Raw genomic sequence first — 18,246 nt, 5'->3', positions numbered from 1 at the left:
TACGACGTTGTCAAAAAATTTACCCACACTGTATGCTGCACTAAACCCAACAATCTATGCTGTTCCCCTTCCACAAGCTATGCTGTACCGTGCCAGTAAGCTCTGCTGTACACACAATCTTTGCTGTACCCGACCAACAAGCTATACTGTACGCCACCTACGCAATATGCTGCACCAAACGTTAAAGCTATGCTGCAACCCGCCAGTAAGCACTGCTGTACACACAATATATGCTGTACCCACCCACAGGCTATGCTGTACGCCACCAACGCAAGCTGTACAAAACCTACAAGTTATGCTGTACATCACCAACACAATATGTTGTAGCCTGGTCTCTTTTGAAAGATTTACTAGATTTAATGTTAAAGATGATAAAGACAACATGTGAGCAGAGACCACTTATGAGCTGGAACAGCATATGAACATAAACCAAATGTGAGCAGAGACAGCATATGACCAGAGACCAACTATGAGAAGAGACATCATATGACCGAAACCAACGGTGAGCAGAGACAGCATATAACCAGAGACCAAATGTGAGCAGACACAGCATATAACCAGAGACCAACTATGAGATGAGACAGCATATGACCAGAGACCAACTATGAGAAAAGACAGCATATGACCAGAGACCAACTATGAGAAGAGACAGCATATGACCAAAGACCAAATGTGAGCAGAGACAGCATATGACATTAAAACAACTGTGAGCAGAGACAGCATATAACCAACACGATATGCTGTAGCCTGGTCTCTATAGAAAGATTTACAAAATATAAAGTGAAAGGGTGATTAAGACAACATGTGAGCAGAGACCACCTATGAGCAGAAACAGCATTTGAATATAAACCAAATGTGAGCAGAGACAACATATGACCAGAGACCAACTATGAGAAGAGACAGCATATGTCCAAAACCAACAGTGAGAAGAGACATCATATGACCGAAACCAACGGTGAGCAGAAACAGCATATAACCAGAGACCAAATGTGAGCAGACACAGCATATAATCAGAGACCAACTATGAGATGAGACTGCTTATGACCAGAGACCAACTATGAGAAAAGACAGCATATGACCAGAGACCAACTATGAGAAGAGACAGCATATGACCAGGGACCAAATGCAAGCAGAGACAGCATATGACATTAAAACAACTGTGAGCAGAGACAGCATGTGACCAGAGACCTAATATGACCAGAGACCACATCTGACCAGAGACTAAATGCGAGCAGAGATAAAACATATGACCAAAACCAACTGTGGGCTGAGATAGCATATGACTAGAGACCAACTGTGAGCAGAGACAGCATATGACTAGAGACAAACTGTGAGCTGAGACAGCATATGACCAGAGACCAACTATGAGCAGAGACAGCATATGACCAGAGACCAACTTTGAGCTGAGACAGCATATGACCAGAGACCATATATGAGCAGAGACAGCATATGACCAGAGACCAACTGTGAGCAGAAACAAAATATGACCAGTGTCCAACTCTGAGAAGAGACAGCATATGACCAAGACCTATAAATAAAAACAGTATACGACCACAGACCAAAAGTGAGCAGAGACAGCATATGACTAGAGAGCAACCATGAGAAGAGACAGCATATGACCAGAGACCAACAATGAGCATAGACAGTATATGACCAGAGACCAACTGTGAGCTGAGACAGCATATGACCAGAGACAGCAAATGACCAGAGACCAACTATGAGCAGAGACAGCTTATGATCAGAGACCAACTGTGAGCAGAGTCAACATATGACCAGAGACCAACTGTAAGCAGAGACAGAATATGACCAGAGACTAACTGTGAGCAGAGACAGCATTTGACCAGAGATCAACTATGAACAGAGTCAACATATGACCAGGGACCAACTGTGAGCAGAGTCAACATATGACCAGAGACCAACTGTAAGCTGAGACTTCATATGACCAGAGACAGCAAATGACTAGAGAGCAACTACAAGATGAGACCAACTTTGAGGAGAGGCAACATATGACCAGAGACCAAATATAAGCAGAAACAGTATATGACCAGAGGCCAAATAAGAGATGAGACAGCGATGACCAGAGACCAACTGTGAGCAGAAACAGTATATGACCAGAGACCAACTTTGAGGAGTGGCAACATATGACCAGAGACCAACTTTAAGCAGAAACAGTATAATTATTATGACCAGAGACCAACTGTGAGCAGAGAGAGCATATGACTAACGACCAACTTTGAGAAGAGACAGCATATGACCAGAGACCAATTGTGATCAGAGACAGAATATGACCAGAGACCAACTGTGAGCAGAGACAGTATATGACCAGGGACCAACTGTGAGCAGAGACAACATAAGACCAGAGACCAACTGTGAACAGAGACAGCATATGACTAGAGACCAACTGTGAGCTGAGGCAGCATATGACCAGACACCAAATATGAGCAGAGACAGCATAAGACCAGAGACCAACTGTGAGCAGAGTCAACATATGACCAGAGACCAACTGTGAGCAGGTATATATAAGAAAAAAGAAACGAAGGGCCATAACTCCCGAACAGGTGGAGCAAATACAAATTTCTTTTCTTCCTGCACAACTAGGCATCGGTAGTAGTAATCCCTGAAAGTTTGAATCAATTCCGTCCAATAATGAATGAGGAGTTGCGGTCACAACAATGTTCCACGGACGCACGCACGGACGCACGCACGGACGGGTGCCATTACCATTTTCTCCTCCGATGCCTTTCGGCGGGGGATAAATATGTTTAAGTGTACCTTAGATGGGTTAGGGTTTGGGTTAGGGGGTCGTTATTCTATAGGGGGTCACAATTCTAATTGAGGGTCATTTATCTACGTGTGGGGGAGTCATAATATTATGACCGGTGAGTCACTATTCTATAAAAATAATGACCGTGGGGTCATTATTCTATAAAAATAATGACCGTGGGGTCATTATTCTATGGGGGTCAGTTTACAACGTTACACCGGCGGCTGGTGCATGGCGTTTATTAAAGTTGTTTGCATCCTGACTCGTATAGTTTTTGTCCAGTTTTCACTAATTTAACTAAATTGCAATGTTCAGAGACATAATATTTCTGTTATGTAATAACCAGTTGGATCGCCCGAGAGGATCAGAAGTTATGGCCCTTGAATTACAAAACAATTGCAAACATGGAGAGTTTCCGCTGTCTAACTTGAGTGCTCACCAAACTTTAGCGAAGTGTTGTTTATGGGCATAATTTGCAACAAGGCGAATTTTAGGTACCACTATCTTGGCCTTTTAATGATTCATGTCCTTTTCACACGCCCTCACCTGTGGCGGCGGGTTGGTGGCGGGTGGCGGGTGGCGGGCGGTGGGTGGTGGGCGGCGTTTACTTATATTGTCCGCCTCATCGTTTGAACTGTTCTTCTCCAGTTTTCACCAAACTTGATAACAATGTTCGTAGACATATCTCGGCCAAGTTCAACCAGGCGCTAGAGGTATTGCCCTTGAAATACTAAAAAAGCAAAAATGGACAGTTTCCGCTGTCTAACTTATCCCCTATTGACCAAATTAAGTCCAAGTGTTTAAAGGTATGATAACTCGGACAATGTTCAATACATCTGGATCCTTGAAGTGTCTTTCTAGTTAAGGTTCTTCAGTTACTCTTAACTGCGTAATTTGACTGTGTCCACTCTCTAACTTAATCAGTTCTTATTCAGTGTTTACTCAGCTGGATAGATTTTGTCCCTCTGGAGTTATGACCCTTAAATTTGTCAAATTTTAGAAAACTGACTAGTTTGCGCAGTAAGTATTTTAAAAGTCAGAAATAATTTCTTATTACGGGAGTGTATTGTGACAGTTTTCCATACTTATATTATAACTTAGAGGTGTCACCGAAAAAGCGAAGAGCTGAAGTTTGTTATGATGTGCAAAACTCTAAAAGATTTACAGAGATGAGTAAAACATTGCAAAAATATAATAAAAGCAAACTGTGTCGAGTTTATTACCTCAACCAGTATTATATATTGGGATAGGTAGATCAGAGCATACACCATATAGGCTTCGTAGCGATAAGACGTTATTTTTACCGGTGAGGTGACAATTTTCTTTAAACGACATATCCTCTGAAACCATTTGATTTTGGCTTGGATGTTCCTTGAATAGTCGTCTTCCAAAGTTGTTCAAAAAATTCCCTTCCCTGGCAACCATAAAGAAAAACTTTATTTATCTTCTTCTGAAAAGACTTTACGGACAAGAGCTTAGATTTTTGGCATGTAGCCTTCACTAAGATTAGGGTTAAATTCGGTTCGGCTGCGGTTTTCACAAGATTTACAAAGAATTATATAGGAAAATGTATATATCTTTGTCTAGGGATCCTCCACCAAATTTGTTCGAATTATGTTCTTTAGGTTGAAAGTGGCCTCAGCCTGGTTAAAGTCTTCTTGTCTAAAATCTCAAGGCCTTAAGCTTTGATATTTGGCATGTAGCTTTATGCAATGGTCATTTAGCAAATTTGTTCAAGTCATGCCACCTAGATCCAACGCATTTCTGTTACAAAACTATTACTCGGATTGTCAATACTATTATACACGTAATACACTCGTTTTATAGGTTTGTAGACCCTAACAAGTTGGAAGTGTTGCTCTTCTGTCCGTCTTTTACTTTATGTCCACTCTGTAACGTTTTAAAGTAAGGACCGACTTTCAAAGTAAATGGCACAAATGTAGACCTCGTCACAAAGATTTGCCGCTTTCAAGACCTAAACCAATATCTCATAGGTATCAAAAATAACTACTTCATAACTATCCTATCTGTCAAAGGATTTTAATACCGTACTTTGGAATATATTGTCGTGTCGGCAAATTTTTGCCCTTTTAATCCGAAATGTAGTGTTTTTATTTTGGCGTGTGTATTTTTCGCCATCTTACATAGGTGGTGAACATTTGCCAAAACTTTCATCAAAATCCAACAACATTACCCGCATTTTTGAAGAGTATCAATGTTAGGTTACTTTTCTGCGATTATCCAACAACACAAACTGCGTACATGTGACTTTATTATATCTGGTATATACATACTGAAATTTATTGCAAATTGAATTAAAACATAAAAGCAATAAAATTCGTTAAAATGTTTTGTTGAAAATATTTGAGAATAGACATGTTTGTTTTCACACTGTGACAACCATGTACAGTAAGTGTATCGAAATTCTAACCGCCCATTAATTATCAACTACACGTATTCAATACATTTAAAAAAAATGGTCAAGGTAAGAAAATCTCGGGTTTCTTGTTTTTGTAACAATACAGGTAAAACAAAAACAATTATCCTTTTATACCCGATGTCAGGTATTTGCAATCGATAATCAAACAGGTATTTTAGTATTAACGTTTATATGGTGTCAAATTTTTTTGGACATAGGTATATTTTTGAGCTTTATATTTTCGCCACTTCATATGAAAAATTAACCATAACGAAAATATCCCAAAGTACGGTATTTATAACTACATTCGAACAGATATTAACCATGAATAGATAATGTAACATGCGCAAAACCCCAACTCGTTGTTCAAGACGTAAAGGTCACACTAACAATTTAAAGATTTTTTGTCATTTTTCTTGTTCATTAGTAACTTAGCCATGCAATTATTCATTTTAACTAGCTTTGCACAAACATTCACCATAAGAACACAATGTTTTTGCATTCAAGATTATGACCCCTAACTCAAAGGTTGATGTCAAGCTTGAAGATCAAAAGCCAACCGTGACTGTTTTGTGTCCGCTCCATAACTCTGCTACCCATGAACTCATAGGTCAACATTCTTTACGTACACGTTCGCCTTCCACATGTTTACCGGAACGAACGAAATGTTGACGTTGGCAGAAATCAGCCACCATACTTGATAGTATAAAATACGTGCGTGGCGACCTCTATTGTAAGGCATTATGCATTATGGTAAAATACAATAGACACTACACCGTTTCATTAGATTTGTAGAGCTGTGTTAGAAATTAGATATTGAGGGCATAAAAGACGCACAATATTTCAGTTTTTGACGATTTGTTTTTAGCTTCTATTAATTTAATTAATTAGCGGAGTATATGCATCAACATGCATATCCCATCCTACTCAAGTTAAACCATAAAGCAATTAAACAACGAAAATGAATAGATAATAACTACGGGAAGGAAAACAGGAATTAAGGGGACGCATACTTTGAATTTAGAAAAAAGTGGGTGGGGTATGATAAAATTTACCTGCAAAAAAGTACAAAGGTTTGGTACATGAAATGGATACTGTTTCAACTGTTATAAGTACACAAAGGATTGCTCACTAAAATAAAAATGAGAAAAACTGAAAAAAGATAGTTATTGTTGAATTACACAAGACTTATTGTGTACATTCAAAGTCAACAATTGATTTTTTTTGTGCGAAAATAATAGTGCTTTACCTTGTCCAAACATTTATCAATCTCCTACAGATTCTAATTTTAAGAAAAAAAAGTGAAATAAGTTCACTGTCTTGCTTTTCATTTTGCACATGTAAACTAAAACACATTATTCAGTTTGTTTACAAAGTAGTGCATAAGAAAAGATATGGTGGTCAAGGAATGCCACATTTCAAAACTAAAAGAGTATATTCCCCTTAATACATTAAACATTTATCGTTACACAAGTCGAGTGGCTTACAATAAGGGCCTAGAAATGTTTCCATTATTAATTTTCAACTTGGAATTCATGAACTACAATGCACTTAAATATCAAAACACATTCAACAAACTTTTGAAAATGTATTGTCTTAAAAATCCCTAAAATAAGGTATGAAATTTGGTTGAGAGGTCCAATCAATGTGTATATGTGCAAAAGTAACATTCTAATCTTGTTCACAAAACTTACTAATACACAGCAGGAATGTCAATGATCAAAGCTGGACGAATATACAGTTATCCTCACTTTAATGTCATTTATAATTTGTCCTTGAATTCTCCACCATACCTTTCGTAACTCTGTTTGCACGATTCGCACGAGAATGCTGTCATTCACGTAAAAACGGGGTCAGATAAGTTGTAAATGCAATATCGTCTAAACGTAATTAATGGATTATGCAGTTCAAGAAAAACTTTATCTCATAACGTAATGAACAAGTATAATGTTGTAACAACCACTATACTTACACTGATCTAAGTAGCAGTCGGTTTAAAAGTGACTTTATTGACTCATTTTGTGTTTTGTTATTGTTGTCAAAAAGTATAACGGAAGTGCCTCACACCTGAAGCGGAAACCAGTTTGATGCGCAAGATTATGACTGACAAACGGTGTCCACTCAACAATTTCACTCTATAAAATATTATTTCCCTTGTGTAAAGAGGGCGTAGGGTAAGTCTCTACCCCAGGGGTTTCACCTGGTACTACAACTAGAACAAAAGTAAAGGGTACGACTATGGAGCTATTGAGTACTGATTTGGCCCCGGTGGATTGATTCGCACCAATTAGCATTATGCATACCTGTAAAAAAAGTGAGGAAAACGTTTCTAAATTCATCGTAAGGGAAGTCAAGCAAACAAAGCCAAGGCGCTATTCGACTCCACTCAAACTGGGTCCGTTGAGTTAACCGCATCGAGGCTTCGCCCCATAAGCAATGTGGCTTACTCGGCACCAAGCCCGGTAATCGATGCTGATGAACCTACTTCCAACAACAGTCCAGGAAGGCTCATGATTGATAGCACCCTCCATCTATAGCAAGAGTCGGTAATTACACTGGTATATCGTCCCCGGAGAGAGCAGACATACTTAGTATGCCCCATACACCAACTATGTCAATGTTAAGGCCGCTTTAAGGATTCCACACTACCACACCCACCAACGCACCAGATGGTGAAATGCCTTTCTGTGTAACGGGTAAAGATACTGAGCACTTTCCAGTCCTGGCTAGTAATGTCTAATTCACATTTGACCAGGGCGCCGTGCGATAAATAAGTCTACAATTTTCCTCGTAGGTAGCTCGTGCCATTATTTGAACAGGCTCTCGGGGAAGAACGTGAGAAATCCGTTTGAACGCTGCGTGGAGATTATACGAAAATCTCAATATCCGTGCGATTTCATGGGTACTGCACGGGCAGCGAGTTGCAACTTTGCGGCAGCTGTGTGAGGGCCGTGCGAAGCTCCCACGAGTCTGCAATCTTCGTACGATTTTTTTTGGAACCATGTCCACGGACAATTTTGCGTTAGGTACACGATCAGCGCGCGACTTCCTAACGATATCCGTGCAGGGATTGTGCAATGCCACCTGCGATATATCTACAGGCTGCAATATTTTCTAATATGCATAACTTTTCGCGAAACAAAATCGTAGAGGCTGTGGAGCTCGTGAATCCATACAAAAACCGCGCTGACCCCTCTTGCCTGTCCACGGAAGCCGCACGGAAAGGATGATACGGGCAGTCTTCGGACTCCGCAGACGCATCGCAGGCCAAATGTGAACTAGGTATAAGACTAATTCTAATGAAGGTCACTATCCCTTACAACTGTCAGACATGAAGCAAAGTACACCACCGGATACAACCTGTCAACGTAACTCACAATCGTAAGCCCAGCGATTACATCAGAGGCTTATATTACCACTGTTGGTAACCCATATTTACCACCACCCGGGACAACAGGCACACACCAGCTATGTTGCATCCCCTTAAGCCACAAATCTTAGTGATGAGCTATCGGCCACCATGTCGGTGCAGACCGACCCAGAAGGCAGTTGGCACACCCAGGAAGCCAAAGGGACCAACGCCATTGGTTAAGCCTGCTACCTGATGCTTTGTAGCTCGGAAGCATATGTATTCCCAAGATATAAGATACAATAAATATCTTCTACCTTCATTGCCTACGATGAGGGATGATTTATACAGGGCCCATGTCTGACATGGTCGTGCAATTTACCTTCAGAAAATATGATTATGTACTTGAACCGCTTGACGTAGCTAAAACGTTATGACAAAATGAAACAACACGGTCAATAAGGGTCATCTGTGTTCAGGATATCAACTATAATGATAAGGTTAATCAATTTGCAAAAGAAAAAAATCAAGGTATATTACAGAGACTTTGAAATGATCAATTTTAAAAAATACCATCATCGCCTATTAAACTTATATACAATACAGAGAAAGCCCCGCTATATGTTGAACAAAATGATGGCACAGATGTTTCAGTGTACCAATCTCTATTATCTTTACTTAGAAGCAACACGTGTCAAAACATGGACATCCGGCAAAAGATAAGTGCACTGCCAAAACAATCTGCACCCATTGCGCGGGACCTCACTCACACTTTGATTGTAAATATTACAACACACAAACAATGCGTACTATGTAATGGCCCCATAGCGTTGTCTTTAAGGGTCGTGTAGTCTATATAAACTACATAGAAATTATAAATAAGAGAAATCAGGTTATTTAGGATAAATAGGTAACCAGAATACAATACTCAGGTCTTACACGCTCATAGCAAGCAAATTCAACCCGACATCTGAATAAACCTAAGAAAATGACGATTGCATATATAAATCGTAGCTGAAATAAATTATTAAGAATAAAGTACCAACATTACAAGGGAGACAAATTGATGATTAAGTCATCGAGAAAATATCTGATGAGGACCTTGCATAGTGCATTAACTTATCTGAGCAAAACCATAAAAAAACATAAACAAAAACCTGCACCATCTTCCTCCACTCCAAATATACTGTCAGCGAAACAAGATATCATAACAGAAAGTCTTAAACCCCGTCAGTTTAACTGATTAGGCAGACTTCGATATTACCACCCCTACGCCTCATTGAATCCTCCAGACGACCTAAGGTGTGACTTAGCCTCTAAAACTGTGTTGAATTTATTTTCGTAATTCTAACGGATATGTAACAAGAAAAAGCAATTGTGCAAACTATGGGGATATATTAACAGGCTTGGCTATAGTCTCCCATGAACTGGCACAATACCCACAAAACTGCAGTAATTAATTACAAATTTGACAATTATCCTTTCCCTATAGTATAAGTTTTGAATTTGCAACAAAAACATGAGGCTATTCATATCAGCCATAGATATAAAGTGACAAATCAGATTGGAATCAATACCATAAATTTGAATACAACACTGAGGAAAAGATAGCGGGCGAAAAAAAACGCAATTTATAATTTAAATTTAGTCAGCAGAAAGAGTGCCTTTGGTTAGAAATAATGAAAATAACAAAGGTTATATCCTGGTGGACTGAGGAAAGCGCGAACGCGGTTAAACAATGGGAGCATAAAAAGAAAAACCATAGTAGAAACAAAAATGAAAACAACCTCCAGGAAAATATGTCACTACGGTTTAAGGCAGTAGAGATGATACAAGATCATCAGTTTTGAACAGTCCTTAACGCAAGTAAATCATATACAACCTCAGAGGAAGTATAGAACGTTGTCAATAAATTTAGAGGCAAATCTTCTAGTACTGTACGTACACTCACCAATGACAACGAACCGATGTTTATGGATAAAGATGTGGCAAATTTCCTGGTGCAACATTATAAAATATTAATAGTTATGAAAACTACAGTCCCGAATTTATGATTAGAAAACGTAAAGAGCAACACTATTATATCTAGAAGGTCAATAACATAGACCAACATGATGAAATGGAGTTAATGAGCTTTTTCCCTACTTGAATTGAAAAGGACATTTGACCAGTGTAATAACTCAATAGGCGAAGTTGCGATCTATTATGATATGATTAAAAATACCCCAAAACGCCAAAGAAAAAAGATCAAAACTCTCCCAGGTAACGAAGCTGAAATGACCAAATTAGAAAAGTCCTCGAAATAGCTCCATATGCAAAATTTTTATGCATGTACTTTGACCAAAATTTAACATGGCACTTATATATGTACGAGCTAGTAAATTTTGATGCAAAACTTTAAAATATTTCAGCATATTCATTAAAAAGTGTATGGAAAATTTTCGCCAAAAACTTGATATCTAAAACTAATATTAATAAGAAGAAAGCAAAATAGAGGAAAGAAAAAACCACAACTCTCCATGAAAATCCAGACATCTTCAAAATAACATCCGGGCCTGAAATTTAAGACCCAATTTTATAAAACAAAACAATTAAATAAGATTTGGATTGCATCTAGGCACCGACATGAAATTTAAAAAAAGCCTAAAAATTCAAATGTCACTGGGCCTTCGATTGATTAGTAATGGCTTGAAAAGACTGTAACTACACACAGTGCAACATAAACAAACAAAAATGAATAAATCAAACAAAAAAGATAATAAAGGAAAACAAGAAATAAAAACAACAATAACTAAAACAAATCAGAGCGCAACAAGCATTTAATCACACTCCCTTTCCCTACTACTGAGAGAAACTCAAAACAGCTGGAAGAAGACTGTGGCCTAAAAGGGTTCTAAACCACGAGGTGAGGAGTCTGCCACATGAGTATTGACTGTGAATGTTGGCACTTATTGTAATAAAACACTGTGTTGGACATTATACAATATTTGTGACACATATACCAGAATTCAAACTAGAGAAATGACCCAAATCGCCTGATTTTCTACTAACTTCTACTTTCAGGCCTCGCTGTTTAACTCCCTGGGGCCGAAATGCGACTATAGGCGTTATATTTTCTACCCCTGTTGCGTCGATATGCGACTATACGCGCGTTATCAGGACTCCCCAGGACGGCGATTGACGAGTATAGTCGCGGCACCGAGATCATGATAATTGCGATAAGTACTTGTTAATTTTTGATAATCTTGACAAAAGCAAAAATACTTTGCATGCTGGTTTTTTTTTTGCTGTAATAACTAGTTGAGCTAATAATTAGGTACCTTGTTAAAATGAATGGTTGTAACTATGCGGTAATGTAAATGAAATAAAAACACGATCTCCGCTGTGTTCGTTCATACTGTATTTCAAAAGAGTAGAATAATGTCGTCGGCCAGAGATCTTTCTTAAAATGAAGAAAATATTTATTTATTATCATGCTGATTCCGAAATATCAGTTCCGTCGGATGATGATTCGATGCGATTCCATTATCAGACAAATGAATGTCGGAAAATGTTAAGTTTTAGAAGGCTGAAATATTGGTACACTTACATCACATACGATACAAATAGTTAAAAATAACACAACAAAGCATGTTTCATAAAATACAAAAAAAAAACGAATATGTAAATAAACGCATGTTTGTAAATTTAATAATTATTCAAAGATGGATGTAAATATTACAACTTAACTGTCTCAGCGCGTGACACACAACATTTGTGAACATGTTTAGAAATAGATTATACATCAAAATAAACCACTGATATTCACACAAAAACGGGTGTAAATTTATGTAATGCTGATGTAAATATTCAGTGATGCATTTCTATTTATTAGAATTTAATGTTCAAATATCTATTAAACGCAATAGGTGTGTTAAAACTGTTTAGTGAAAATTTTGTTCTATTTGGATATAAGCTACGGACGAAATTTGATATAAAAAATATTTGTTCAAACTTCGAGTACTTTGTAAGTATATTTTAATTTACACCCTAGTTAATAAATGTTCCCTGCATGTTTTCAACTGACTGTACGCGAGTGTGATTATGATAAGGTTAGATAATGTTCTTCGACGTCAGGTGGTAATTCTTATCCCGCCGCAGCAGGTATGTTAAAATATCGGCCTCAGGGAGTTAAAATTTTGTCCTGAATCTACATACTAATGTTTATAACAATTATTGAAAAATAATATTTTTTTGCTATTTATTACATATACGGTCAACATTTACCATCAAAGGTGTGTATAAAACCCATGTCCTTTGAACGATCAGGAATAATGATCATTATACTGCTTTCTCGGATAGACAATGAATTCAAAATGGAATGTCAAGCATTCATAAGAGGTTAGAAACGATTATTATTGTTTTTCGCTTCAACTAGTGCAGTAATTCGTTCAACCATATATGGATGAAAGCTTTCAATGCATATTTCGGCAGCAGTCAATTCTGTTCGGTTATCCGATTCCAACTACATTTTGAATGAAACAGTTTTAGCATCGGATATGCCTTTGTCTACAGGAGCAAGAAATAGTTTCTTTGAAAATGACACAAAATTTCCTTCCTCGTTTCGAGAGCTTCACCAATATGAATGCCGTAATCAATACTTGATTAACATGTAGATATTACTCGGCTGTTTTGTAGTAAGAAAGTTTTAAATGTTTGAATTTTACAGCTCTAATAACTGTCATTTTTAATATAACGCAGATTTCATCATGAATTTTGATAGAAAGTATTGCTGACAGATATTTGTTAATAATATATTTTGGAACATTTAATAGAACAGAATGAAAAACAAATCGGTAATTTTGTCTTGTTTTCGCGGAAAAGCATAGAATAAAAAGAAAATTGAAGCCACTCATGATAAAACAATTTTCAAAGCTCATTAGATATAACAAATTGCATCATTCACAAAAAACAAATATCTTTTTGCAGGGATTGAAGAATGGAAGCAGATACGGAAAGAAAGAAGAAATGGAAATTGAAGAAAATAAACAAATGCTGGTTCTTAGATGTTGGCGGTAAACTGACAAGGATGAATATCCTGAACTATGCTACTGATGTTCACTTGGAGGACAACATTATTTTTGCAGATGATCTTGTGATTCAACTGACAGAGGAAAGTGACGGAGAAATCGTGTTGACAGAGATTAAAGATATATGTCATAAAGTTAAGACTGCTGACGATAAAAATAAAGAGACACTTGTCAAAAGTGAAAAGGAAGAGTCTGGTGCAAGAACCAATGTTAATAAAACGGGATCTGTAAAGTATTTAAAAACAGTGAGTGATCGAAATGAGGATATGACACAAGATACACCTCTTACAAACGAAAATAGAAGTTCAAGTGTGGAACTTACTCTAGTAGAAGGTATATCAAAGCTAAAACACTAAACAACGATATGATAAGCAAAATTCCCGTTTATACAGAAAAAAACGTGAATGTACAGTAATTGTGATAAAACACATGTAATATGGCAATCGCCAACTGAGTCTGAAAACATAAAATACTTTAAATTGTAGAATAATTATTGATCCCCTGGCTTATTATGGAGTCTATATAATATTTGTGAAAATAGGGTGCACCTTTCACCACTACTGATATTATTTGCAGTCTACAAAGTCTCTCGATACTTAGATTCAGTGTTGTTATACATTCTGGTCCTATGAGCTCGTGGAATCCATCAATATCTTTGTCAAGCAGATTCTAGAGGACGTGAAGGGTGTTGCACTTTTCACTACCATTCATTAACAGACTCAAATGAGTCTACTGCTATTTCGCTTGGTTGCATTCTATGATTTTATTTAAAAAAAATAAAGTAAAATAGTAAAATAGACTTAGGACCAGTCCCAAACATATGTTTTCTTTTTCATGATTTGAGATCCTGAATATCTGTACGGTGATGACGAGGACCACGAACTGGGAAGCGATGAATATGTACCAAAGAAAGGTAACTGGTATACTTCGTATTTAGTCATTTCTTTAAGAACAGCACTAGCTTGTATTTGCTTGAGCAACTTTTGTGCTTGTTAGAATCATACCAGTTATAATTAGTAATACCTGTAATTGAAGTTTCGGTGTTATCACCAGTCATGCATTGCACTTTAATACGATACTACAGAAAATTATACTTCCTTGTAAGTAAAATATACATTTTATTACATGCTATTCAGCGACGTATCGAAATAAAAATGTTTAATATATCTAGTATTTTCTAATATAATTTTCTCTGGTAAGAAACTAAAAAAATCGATTATTTAGTCAAACATAAAATTTTATTCAAGAAGTCTGCATTATGACTTATTTTCAAAAAATGTTTACTTGTTTCTGTTTACTTTGATCCAGGAAAGCGTATAGGTTTCTTCAAACGAATTAAAGAAATTGTAAAAAAGAAGCTAGCTTTAAAGCAGGTACGTATTTATAGATTAGTATCTATGTATCGAGAAATATTAATTGTACAGCAGCGGAAATATTGCGCGACTTTAGGATTGTACCATATAAACTTGTTGCGTAAGTTGTCATTGATCTTTTGAAAAGGACTAAAGCAACCCACATCAAGATCTAGGCTGTAAAACATTGCTGGTATGAGGTGGCAGAACAAAGTGAATTAGGTTGTTTGCTTTGGTCCAGTCTATCAGTTCAACAAAAGAATAGGCTGTGTTGAATCATGACCTTGCGCATATGTCAAGAAGTGCTCCTGCAGATATTTAGGAAATATATCTCCATAGATCCAACCGCTGTCACTGAATGTTTCATTTGCTGCTGGAGCCGCACCTTCAATAAGCTCAGTCCTCAGCCTCCTCCCAGGAAAGATAAAGTAATGAGGAATAGGAGCTCCAACTGCATTGCCAGCACCAAGAATTGTAACCGTATATTATTACCAAAAGTTACAGCCATATGAGCATCACCCTTTTCAGTCTATCTTAGGGGGAGTATGATCTGATGTGATACCCTTTTCATTAATATTGTATTAGTTCTGAGGCTTGCCCTTGAGATGATATTTAGTAAGAATGGTGTTAAATTCCTAAAAGTAATTGTTCACAGCAGATGTTTAAGATGTTGCATGTCAGTTATAGCCATCGTCTCCTAAAATTTCTATTCCGTCGGAGAATAAAGTGGATGTTCCCTATACTTAAGGCCGAGATTAGTAGCAAACTTTGTAGCAAGGTTACAGAGCTTTCAGCGAGAATATATCCAACCTGCGCTAACAGTTTAACATGATCTTGTTTCTTGTCCCATGCTGAAAAGTCGGTCTGGTCCAGATTTTACACAGTCAACATCAACACTGCCATTAACTCATCTACGCAGAGATGTTTCTGGCACACTAAATAATCTGAAAGTCTTCCTAACAAGTATGCAATCATCTTTTACTGCAATGTATGCATCAGCCATGACATCTGCATTGTAGACTCTGTAAGCCACTTTACTCTGGAAAGCAAAAATATCATTAACTGTTGATAATAAAAATACTTATCAAACGTATCATTACAGCTTTTGCCATAGCTCTTCACTTTCGGAAATAACATAATTACATTCTTCCGAACACTGTCTTCCTGATTTTGACAAGGGATACTTTGATCACGTGACCATGGGCTAACATGTTCTCTACAGAAAAAAATTAGAAATCAAACTTCATTTTATAACATTGTGGGGTTATAATGATATAGGAATAAAATGTCATAAGAAAACATTGTCGAATAATGGTATGTATACTTATCTTTTGAGTTTGGAAAACATTAAGTTTCACTTTGAGCATTCTTTACTTAAATTAGACAGGAACCATGCAGCCTTCTAAAAATACCCCGATAATGTACGTAGTCGCGAGTTTTAAACACGAGGAAACAACAACAATCTGAGTTACGCTATTTCGAATACCGCGCCACATGCAACACCAGGTGTGACAATTTGCTGAACATATGAACCAAGTTGCCAGATCAAAGTTCAAGGTAACGAATGGAGTTCAAAGGTCAATTTGTTCCTCATATTTCGTTTACGGAGCATAACTTTATAACTATTCAAGGTATTGACTTTTAACTTGGCATATAAGTCACTGGAGATGGGAAAATGTGCAGAGTGCATGACCCAGGTTAATAAGTCAAATGTCAAGGAAACATTAGAGCTCAAACGCCAACTTGTCCTCGTGTCATAACTTTATAACCATTCAATGTATTGATTTCAGTCTTTGCATTGTAGTGTGGCGGTAAGGCGATTACGGTCATTCTTACTGACTTAGTTTAGGTTTAACGCAGTGTTTCAACACTATTTCAGTCATATACATGCAGGCACTCTCCAGGAAAGGACCGGTACTACTACTAGACTCGCAACTTTTTCACATAAAGATTTATGGTCGGCCCGGTGTGTGAACACATAGCCCTTTTCAAACGTCAGTCAAATAGTGTTCACTATACAAATTGTGTTCGTTATACATACCTCGGTTACAAGGAACTAGTTCGCTATATGGATATAAGGAACCTCGGTTACAAGGAACAATTTTTAGAGGTCCCAAGCTGTTCCTTATAAGCGAGGTTTACTGAATTTACTGAACGAGTTGAGTTAACCTACTGGTTTTTTGGATAAAATCAGAGTCCCCGACTATTTATGATCAAGCGACGGACACTTTTAGATTTTTTTAACGAGCCGAACAATTGACAATTGCGTATAAACGAAAATATCAATCTAAATATGTGTAACTTTGCCTCACAGAATAATGAAATATATTAAACGTTTGTACATGTCATGATATACCGTCTAAGAGAGCTTCTTTGAAAAGCAAGAGAGGCTTCAGTAATGTTGTGGCAAGTGTGTCGACTTTTACCTCCATTGCAACAATACTAGGACGATTTTCAAGGTTTTTAGCTATCTCGTCAGTTTGAATTTTACCTGTACCAATGTCTCATGATTTTTGGAAAAATAAAAGGTAAGGGTAGATTTTCCGAAAGCATATGGCACCACAACAGATAGAATGACCATTAGAACGCAACCAATCAAAAACATAATAGCAGACTAGTCTATTCATGAGTTGTAATGGAATGTACAACACCCCCTCACCTCACGCCCCCTAGCAACTGCTTTAACGGAACTCTATGGTTCATAATAGTCAAGGAAAAAAAACTATTGAGAGCAAAATCTTAGAACTGCTTGATCCGGTGTTATGCGATATAGTGTCTACAAGCAAATGTCAAAGTTACGAAAGGCAGCAACTGAATACTTAAATGCCTGTGGTAGTTCTTTTACCATGTACGCTTTAAATTCATTCATTTGCCGATATGGAAGAAAAATGTTCCTCGTAGTAAGTGCGAGTAAAAAAAAATTAAAGGACCTTTAAGAAGACCCTCTGGTGGCTTCACTCATATGAGGCAAATTCAAATATTATGATATTAATTAAACATAGTGGTTTCTTTTGAAGTAGTCATGCTTCGATTAACACAGAAAAAGAATCTTTCCAAAACAAAACACCCATATAGCATTTTCCATTACTTTTACTATCCTATTTATCTTTATTTTGGTGTCGTTCTATTTTCATAATAAGAAACGAGTAATGCGTTAACAGATTTCACAGTCACATATACCAGAACGTTTCAAGCATTGCGCGCTACATGTCTTGAAGAGACTTGAAGCAGAACTTTATTCCTAAAAACAGTTTCTCGGTCATTTATTTTGAAGAAACGTGCACACAAATACG

The 18,246-nt window shown here is 37.2% G+C and overlaps 1 protein-coding gene across 1 annotated transcript in view; it reads left to right on the top strand.

Annotated features, from left to right (window-relative positions):
* Positions 1 to 12,404: 12,404 nt before the first annotated feature.
* The window catches only part of LOC123524563 (tyrosine-protein kinase STK-like), a 40,473-nt gene continuing 34,631 nt past the window's right edge, over positions 12,405 to 18,246 (top strand). The window contains exons 1-4 of the mRNA XM_045302850.2: positions 12,405 to 12,538; positions 13,501 to 13,934; positions 14,446 to 14,514; positions 14,910 to 14,974. Of these exons, the coding sequence (XP_045158785.2) occupies positions 13,511 to 13,934; positions 14,446 to 14,514; positions 14,910 to 14,974 (558 nt within the window). The 5' untranslated portion in view covers positions 12,405 to 12,538; positions 13,501 to 13,510. The remainder of the gene's footprint in view (positions 12,539 to 13,500; positions 13,935 to 14,445; positions 14,515 to 14,909; positions 14,975 to 18,246) is intronic.

This window comes from Mercenaria mercenaria, chromosome 3 (genome assembly GCF_021730395.1).
Source record: "Mercenaria mercenaria strain notata chromosome 3, MADL_Memer_1, whole genome shotgun sequence".
Lineage (NCBI taxonomy): Eukaryota > Metazoa > Mollusca > Bivalvia > Venerida > Veneridae > Mercenaria > Mercenaria mercenaria.
This window is presented reverse-complemented; position numbering and strand designations above follow the sequence as displayed.